Genomic DNA, 8,881 nt, shown 5'->3' on the forward strand with positions numbered 1-8,881 from the left:
TTTTAATATTATAGGAAATCTATTTAAATATTTTGGCACTGTGATGTATTAGTCAAGGGTCTTCAGGCTGCAAATGACAAAAGAAAAATTTAAGAAACTGGCTAAAGAAAAAGGGAAATTATTAACTCACTTAAGCAAGAGTTCTGGGGGTTCTTCAAGCCTGACTCCATCAAGGGGCTTTTAAAAATGTTATCAGAAATCTCTTGGCTTCCTCCACATTGGCTTATTTTTCCCCTCCTGGGGGCAAAGATGGGCCCAGACAGATCCATCTTCACATGCCATTCTCCTGGGAGCTTGGTTAAAGCAGTTTCCCTCTTCCCAAATGTCCTGGCAATGTTCCATATTTCCAGCTCATGGGCAACCAGCTTAGGAATCCAGTAGTAGGAGGAAGCCTCCTGGTACCCCCCCCACCCCCACCCCGGGGCGGGGGCACCCGGAGTCCCAGAGCCCCTGATCTTTGGTCTGGCTTGAGTCATGGGCCCTTAAAGACGCCGTCACCCATGGGGAGCGCACGGGGTGCTCCCATCCGGCCTGCTGGGACTCAGGACTAGACCCGCAGGATCGGAGAAGAGGCCGGGAGGGCTGGGGCTGGAAGGCGACCCAGGCGGCCGTCCTGTCGCCCTGCAGTGCAGGTCAGCCCGGCTGACGCTCGGCTCACGGTGTTTGACCAGACGGAGGGCACGTGGCGCTTGCTGTGCTCCTCGCGCTCCAACGCCAGGGTGGCGGGGCTCAGCTGCGAGGAGATGGGCTTCCTCAGGTACCGGGATGCCCCTGGGTGGGGGGCTGGGAGGGTGGGGGGCGCAGGCCTGACCCCTGCCCCGCCCAGGGGGCTGAACCACTCGGAGCTGGATGTGCGGACGGCGGGCGCCAACGGCACGTCGGGCTTCTTCTGCGTGGACGAGGGGAGGCTGCCGCACGCCCGGAGGCTGCTCGAGGTCCTCTCTGTGTGGTGAGGAGGGCGGTGGGCAGGCGGGGCGCACACCGCGGTCCCCACCGCCCGCGGGGGCACCCGCACCCACACTCCCCCATGCACCTTTCATGAGTCTTAATTGGCCTCTCGTTTCGTCTCCCTCTGTGTCTCCCTCTCTCTCTCTCCCACAGCGACTGTCCCAGGGGCCGTTTCCTGGCTACCGTCTGCCAAGGTGAGACCCTGAAACTCAGAGCCTCTTCGGAGACCCCCCAGGGCAGGGCTGCCTCCCGTCAGATCCCCCCAGGCAGGCCTTATCTTCTTAGATCCTGCAAGGATGGGGCTGTGTCCTCTCAGACTCCCCCAGGGTGGTGGGTCCATGTCCCCTCAGACTTTCAGAATAGGGCCATGTCCCCCTGGGTCCCCAAGGATGGGGCTGTGTCTCCTCAGCCTCCCCCCACCTCCCAGGGTGAAGCCACGTCCCTCAGGCCCTTCAGGTTAGGATCGTGTCTACTCACTCTCCCCGAAGTGGGACATGACCTCTCAGACCCCCTGGAGCAGGGGGTCCAGGCCTCCCGCGGCCCTGACTGCCCCCTCTGCCACAGACTGTGGCCATAGGAAGCTGCCCGTAGATCGCATCGTGGGCGGCCAGGACACAAGCCTGGGCAGGTGGCCGTGGCAAGTCAGTCTTCGCTACGACGGCGCACACCTCTGTGGGGGGTCCCTGCTCTCCAGAGACTGGGTGCTGACAGCTGCCCACTGCTTCCCGGAGTGAGTGTCCCCCACGGTGCGGAGGTGGGGAGGCCGGGGAGCAGCAAGGTCGGGGAAGCTGTGCCCAGGCAGGCTGCCACCCTCCCCTCCTGTCCCCGGTAGGCGGAACCGGGTCCTGTCGCGATGGCGCGTGTTTGCCGGTGCCGTGGCCCAGACCTCCCCCCACGGTGTGCAGCTGGGCGTGCAGGCAGTAATCTACCATGGGGGCTATCTCCCCTTTCGAGACCCCAACAGCGAGGAGAACAGCAATGACATTGCCCTGGTCCACCTCTCCAGCTCCCTGCCCCTCACAGGTAAGTCTGGGGCTGCTCCATGGCCTGGGGACTCCAGGGGCCAGAAGGACAAAAGAGGGAACTGGGACGTAGGAATTCATGGGGATGACAGGAATGATCTGGAGGGGCACACCCTGGGATTTCATTAGATGGGGCAGTGGGTGCAGCCACCTTGGTTTTTTTTTGGGGGGGGAGCGGTTTAAAGATTTATTTGATTATTTATTTATTTTTGGCTACGTTAGGTCTTCGTTGCTGCACGTGGGCTTTTCCTAGTTGCAGTGAGCAGGGGCTACTCTTTGTTGCGGTGTGCGGGTTTCTCATTGTGGTGGCTTCTCTTGTTGTGGAGCATGGGCTCTAGGCGCATGGGCTTCAGTAGTTGTGGCACGTGGGCTCAGTAGTTGTGGCACACGGGCTTAGTTGCTCCGCGGCATGTGGGATCTTCCCGGCCCAGGGATCAAACCCGTGTCCCTTGCATTGGCAGGCAGATTCTCACCACTACACCACCAGGGAAGCCCGGTGCAGCCACTTTGAAAAACCATGTGGTGATTCCTCAAACAGTTAAACACAGAGCTACCATTTGGCCCAGCAATTCCGCTCCTAGATACATACCCCCCAAAAATGAAGATACATAGCCCTACAAAATTAATGCACAAACGTTCATAGCTGCATTATTGACAGTAGTCAAAAGATGGAAACAGCCCAGATGTCTACCATCTGATACATGGATAAACAAAACGTCCTAGATCCATACAATGGAATAATATTAGGCCATAAAAAGGACTGAAGTACAGATTCATGGTACACAGTGGATGATCCTGGACAACACTGTGCTAAGAAAGAAGTCGGGCCCAAAGAGCCACATACTGTATGATCTCATTTATGTGAAATGTCCAGAACAGGCAAACCTGTGGAGATAGAAAGTAGATTAGTGGTTCCCCAACAGTGGGGGTGAGGATGTTGGCAGGTCACAGGTAAAGGGGGTGATGAAATGTTCTAAAATCAATTGTGATGGTGGTTGCACCTTCCTATTGCCAGGCAGGCTAGTATCTGTGTCTAAAAACCACTGACTTGTGCACTTTAAGTGGGTGAATTGTGCGGTATGTGAACTATATCTCAGAAAAGCTGTTACCAAAAAAAAAAAAAAAAATGAAATGAAAAAATTTTAAGTGTATGAATGAATCAGAAAGTCAGGCGTTATCCCCTTTGTAGTCCTCCAGAGCATGTCCGTGCTCTCAATGAGAAGGATCCACTTGGGTGCCGATGTGTCTTTAATACCTCACCTGCACAGACCTTTTGGATTAAGAGCAGGCCATGGGCTTCAGCTTTCAGAAGGCCACTGTGTAGTGGTAACAGTAATAATAGTAATAAAATAACAATAATAATGGTGATGTAACAAAGTTAAAATAGCAGTGATGGTGAGCCTTCAGCAGGCAACAGTATGAAAATAATAATGAAAGAATACAATAATAATGATGAGATGAACTTCAACACTTGCACACGCCTCCTGTGTGCAGCCACTGTGCTCAGCTTTTCCCAAGCATGCATTCATTTTGTTGTCACGGAAGAGAGGGCTCTCTTATGATCCTGCTTTTTTTTTTACAAGGGGAAAGGCCCCAACACAGAGAAGGTATATAATGCCTCCAATTCCCACAGCTGGCAAATGGCAAAAGTTTGAGCCCAAGCCACCTGTCACTGGAATCCGTGCCCGTAAGCCCTCTGCTGTGCTGCCAGGAAAGTCAGTACTATTTTGTGGTTTGCATTACTCTTATTTTTATGGTTATTTTTCTTTCTTTTTTTTAAAAATAAATTTATTTATTTGTAGGCTGCGTTGGGTCTTTGTTGCGTGTGGGCTTTCTCTAGTTGGGGTGAGTGGGGGCTACTCTTTGTAGCAGTGCTCAGGCTTCTCACTGTGGTGGCTTCTCTTGTTGCAAAGCACCGGCTCTAGGCGCTCGGGCTTCAGTAGTTGTGGCACGTGGGCTCAGTAGTTGTGGCTTGCAGGCTCTAGAGTGCAGGCTCAGTAGTTGTGGCGCACAGGCTTAGTTGCTCTGTGGCATGTGGGATCTTCCAGGACCAGGGATTGTACCCGTGTACCCTGCATTGGCAGGCGGATTCTTAACCACTGCACCACCAGGGAAGTCCTATCGTTATTTTTCTTTTTAATGATCCATGGTACTGGTTTTCCATTTAAGGGAACAATACATGTTTTCTTTTCTTTTTTTTTTAATTAATTTTTTTAATTGGAGGATAGTAGATTTACAATGTTGTTAGTTTCTGCTGTACAGTAAAGTTAGTCAGTTTTACATGTACATATATCCACTCTTTTTTAGATTCTATTCCTATATAGGTCATTACAGAGTATTGAACGATGCATATTTTTCTTTAAAATAAAACAAATCTTTCTCTTTGGTGAATGGAGTGAGAGGGTTAAAAAGATTGAAGTGGGGAGGTATCCATGGGGCACAGGTGGATGGGGTGGGAGCAGCCTGGGTTTCAGACACACAGCTGAGGGGTAACAGCATGGGCTTTGGGTCAGGTATTTGCCAGCTCTGTGATCTTGGGCACGTGGCTTCACCTCTCCATGCCTCAGTTTTCCTCATCTGTTAAATGACTTCCAAGGGTTATTGAAATGATGAAAAGGCTCAATCTGAATCAAGAGCCTAGAGCAATGCCAGGACTTAGTTAATATTAACAATCACTGCTACTGTTGTTGTTTATTACTATTACTAGTTACGTGAACATATCCTGTTAGCCAAGTATGCTATTCAACACTTCACTGATTTCTCACTATACACCTCTGGGGGGGATGATTATTCTTTCCATTTTGCACCTGAGAGCTCTGAGCTCAGGGAGGTGAAGTCACCAGCAGGCAGCAGGCAGGGCTGCCACGTACAGTTGCATGGGTTGTGCACTGCACAAGGATGCCACATCTCAGGGATGCCATTCTTACTGTGGACAGGGCAGACTAAGGGTGTGTTTATTATGATGATTTTTTGACAGGTGGAAGTCCAGTATCTAAAGATAGTGCCTTTTAAAATTTCACACAGAGGCACCCTCGAGGCAGGGGCAACCCCATGGGCCATGGTTAAGAACACAGGCTTGGAAATTGGCCCAAACTGGGTTCAAATTCTGGCCCTGTCATCGACTCATTCTGAGTCTTTGGACAAGTGACATGGCCTCATTTCCCCCTCTTTAAAAGGGGTAATAATAGCTCTTACCTCTCTGGGCTGATGGGATAGTGAAGGAACTCACCCAGGAAGGCACCTAGTACATGGTGATCTCTCAGTACAGGCAACTTCTTTTGTTTCTTTAAAATTTTATTGAAGTATAGTTGACTTACAATGTTGTGTTAATTTCTACTGTACAGCAAAGTGGTTCAGTTATACATATATATACATTCTTTTTCATATTCTTTTCCACTTATGGTTTATCCCAGGATATTGAATATGGTTCCCTGTGCTATACAGTAGGACCGTGTTGTTTATAGAAGGCAACTTCTGCTGTGGTGTTGCAAAAGAACAGAGGGAAGGGTGGGCCGGGGGTACTGGAGGCAGCTGAACCGAGGTTTGTACCAGGTGGGGCAGGCCGGCAGGGGCGGGACCGGCGTGGTCTCTCTCACAGAGTACATCCAGCCCGTGTGCCTCCCGGCTGCTGGGCAGGCCCTGGTGGATGGCAAGATCTGCACCGTGACTGGCTGGGGCAACACACAGTACTACGGTGAGTCCTGTCTTCTGCCTGTGAAGCCACCGTTAGGGAATTTCTGGTCTGGACTGGGGAAGGGCAGTCAGGCTGCTCGAACGCCCCTTGGCCCAGGGGTGCAGGGACACTAAGGAGCCTGGGTGGGCACCAGGAGGGAAGGGAGGGTGTGCATGCTCCCCAGCTTCGGCCAGCCTTGCCCGCACACCCCCAGGCCAACAGGCTGGGGTACTCCAGGAGGCCCGAGTCCCCATAATCAGCAATGATGTCTGCAACGGCCCCGACTTCTACGGGAACCAGATCAAGCCCAAGATGTTCTGTGCTGGCTACCCCGAGGGTGGCATTGATGCCTGCCAGGTGAGGGACGGTGTGGGGCAGCCCGGGCCCCGACTCTCCAAGGATAGAGACACAGGGCAGTGGGCGGTCAGGCTCCCTACCTCGGCCAGAGCGCTCTGTGAGCACAGCCCACGGCCACCCGAGGAGGGCCTCTCGGCCAGCCATCTCGGCCTCCAGCCAGGCCTTCTGTCCCCTACCAGGGTGACAGTGGTGGCCCCTTCGTGTGTGAGGACAGCATCTCTCGGACGCCACGTTGGCGGCTGTGTGGCATCGTGAGCTGGGGCACTGGCTGTGCCCTGGCCCAGAAGCCAGGCGTCTACACCAAAGTCAGTGACTTCCGGGAGTGGATCTTCCAGGCCATAAAGGTGAAATTTGGGCCCAGATGGGAGCCAGAGGGCAGGAGGGTTTGGGGCTCTGAGGGGGATAGGGAGGCAGGGTTTTCCAGAAGCCAATGCTCAGGCTTAGAAGAGGGTGCCCTAGAGAGCAGATGGCTTTCCAAGGGCTCCTGGGGAGAGGAGGTCAGTTGTAGGGCTTTGGGGGGAAGCCTCTCAGACCTCAGAAGCCCCTAGTTGTCTTTCCCCAGACTCACTCCGAAGGCAGCGGCATGGTGACCCAGCTCTGACCTGTGGCTTCTCCTCGCTGTGCACGCCTCCAGGGCCCGAGCTGATCTAAGTGGCTTCAGCCCCACATGATGGGGTTCACCCTGGGATGGAACATTTTTCCTCTTGGGCCCAGCCCACAGGTCCAAGGATACCCTCCTCCAAGGTCCTCCACAGTGGCGGGCCCACTCAGCCCTGGGACCACCCGAGCCTCACCCTCCTGACCCCCATGTAAATATTGTTCTGCCATCTGGGGATCCCCACCTAATGCCCCTGATGACAGGATGCTCTTTAAATAATAAAGATGGTTTTGATTAATGTGGTCTCTGAGTTTGCAAATGTAAGCAGCAAATGAGGACATTTTGGGAGGATGGAAGAGAGCAATTAGGACCTGGCACACATCAGGCAGGGAGTATGATCCTGCAGTTCCCACTGGCTTAAGAGAAAAGATCTTAATTGGTTCACTTAACTGGAAATGCTCTGGAGCAGCTGGCTTCAGGTACTGCTGGATCCAGCTGCTCAAATATTTTTCATCAGGACTGTGCCTCACTTCCTCTCTCACATCTGTTTTTCTCTGAGTCAGCTTCATTTCCAAGTGGGATCCCCTACAACCAAAGACAGAGATGTCCCCCCAAACCACTGAAACTGTAAGCTTACATGCCATGAACCACTTAGCAGCCTCAGTGGAAAAAGAATGCTTCTTTCCCATCAGCTACAGCAAAAAAAAAAAAAAGTCCCAGGCCTGGCTCTTCCTGGACACATCTGGGTCATATGATTAGCCCTCACCAAATCACTGTACACCTATGCATAGGGTGGGGAGGAGGTTTGACCCTCAGGAACTACATGACTTGAGTGTGAGGGTTTCTCCAAAGGAAAATGGGGTGCTGTTTCCAAAAAAAAATGGTTGTAGATGCTCAGTGAGAAAAAAAAGACATCCAGTGTGCATCAACATGGGAAGCAGGTCCGGATAGATTCTCTAGATCAGGAGTAGTTAAACTTTTCTTGTAAAGGGCCAGGTAGTAAACTTGTTTGGCTTTGCAGGCCATATGGTCTCTGTCTCAGCCACTCAGCTCTGCTGATGTAATGCAAAAGCAGTCATTAATAATACATAAATGGATAAGCATGTCTGTGTTCAAATAAAACTTTATACATGTGCAATGAAAAAAAAAAAAAAACAAAGCAAAACAAAACATGGGAAGCAGGGCCCTGTAGGGAGGATACAGGAGCTCCAGGCCCTGTGAACACAGCCTGAGACCCCCCCATCTCTTCATCTGGGCTGGAGGTTGTGTCTCAGCTTCCTCTAGGATCCATTCTGTTCCCTAGAGCAGGGGTTCCCCAACCCCCGGGCCATGGACGGGTACCAGTCCGTGGCCCGTTAGGAACCGGGCTGCACAGCAAGAGGTGAGTGGCAGGCAGACAAGCGAAGCTTCACTTACTGCTCCCCGTTGCTCCCCAACGCTCGCATTACCGCCTGAACCATCCCCCACCCCCGCTCCCATTCCCCATCCATGGAAAAATTGTCTTCCACGAAACCCGTCCCTGGTGCCAAAAAGCTTGGGGACCACTGCCCTAGAGCATCTGCAAATCTTGTGGGGACCCCAGTGGCCACCGGGGGTCACTACTGCCCCTAAACTATGGGAAATTAAGGTGTTTCCTGGGTAGTCTTGTCCAGGTGTTGCTGGGCACCAGATGCTCTGCAGGAAAATGCCCATTAGGTGCCTGTCTCCTATGACTTTCAATGATAAAAATTAAATGTGTTGCCCATCCGCTGCAAGCCCCCAAGCAATTTCCTAAAACATAAATCGACACAGGGAAGCTGCTTTGAAAAACGTACAGATCATCCACTTGGAAAATGCTCCAAGTGTCTCTCCCTGGACCAGACCCTTAGGATTTGGTGATTCCCCAACGTTGCTTTGTCCATCAGGAAAGCCCTGGCCCCACATCTGCACTCAGGTTTCCAAACGTCTGCATGCGGCTGCGCTGTGCTACCCATCATACTGGAGACTTAATTCAAGACTTGACTCACACGCTGCTTTGTGAGAGATGTATTGAGTCGTGGGGACAGGACTGTAAATTTTTCTTTGTTGTTGTCTGCTGAGAAATGTGCGGTACATGGATTTTGTGAGGTTTGGGGACGCTGAGAGAACATGGTCCACCTGGGGGATTCTAAGCAGACATGACCATGTCTTGGGGGATCTGAGGGGACAGAGCTCACCCGGGCGTGGAGGAGGCTGGTCAGTTTTTTTAAAACCAAACTTTAATATTTCAAGGACATCCCAAATGAGTTACTGGTGAGGTTACAG

At 52.0% G+C, this 8,881-nt stretch overlaps 1 protein-coding gene across 8 annotated transcripts in view; it reads left to right on the forward strand.

Annotated features, from left to right (window-relative positions):
* HPN (hepsin) overlaps nt 1-6,901 on the forward strand; it is an 18,050-nt gene extending 11,149 nt beyond the window's left edge. For 7 of the 8 annotated variants that reach the window (XM_057712485.1, XM_057712486.1, XM_057712490.1 and 4 more), the window contains 9 exons: nt 628-757; nt 827-949; nt 1,102-1,142; nt 1,513-1,678; nt 1,781-1,971; nt 5,569-5,664; nt 5,858-6,000; nt 6,180-6,344; nt 6,563-6,901. In XM_057712485.1, the coding sequence (XP_057568468.1) occupies nt 628-757; nt 827-949; nt 1,102-1,142; nt 1,513-1,678; nt 1,781-1,971; nt 5,569-5,664; nt 5,858-6,000; nt 6,180-6,344; nt 6,563-6,601 (1,094 nt within the window). In that variant the 3' untranslated portion in view covers nt 6,602-6,901. The remainder of the gene's footprint in view (nt 1-627; nt 758-826; nt 950-1,101; nt 1,143-1,512; nt 1,679-1,780; nt 1,972-5,568; nt 5,665-5,857; nt 6,001-6,179; nt 6,345-6,562) is intronic. The other variant, XM_057712487.1, reaches the window with a different exon arrangement.
* Nucleotides 6,902-8,881: the final 1,980 nt, after the last annotated feature.

This window comes from Hippopotamus amphibius, chromosome 16, assembly GCF_030028045.1.
Source record: "Hippopotamus amphibius kiboko isolate mHipAmp2 chromosome 16, mHipAmp2.hap2, whole genome shotgun sequence".
Lineage (NCBI taxonomy): Eukaryota > Metazoa > Chordata > Mammalia > Artiodactyla > Hippopotamidae > Hippopotamus > Hippopotamus amphibius.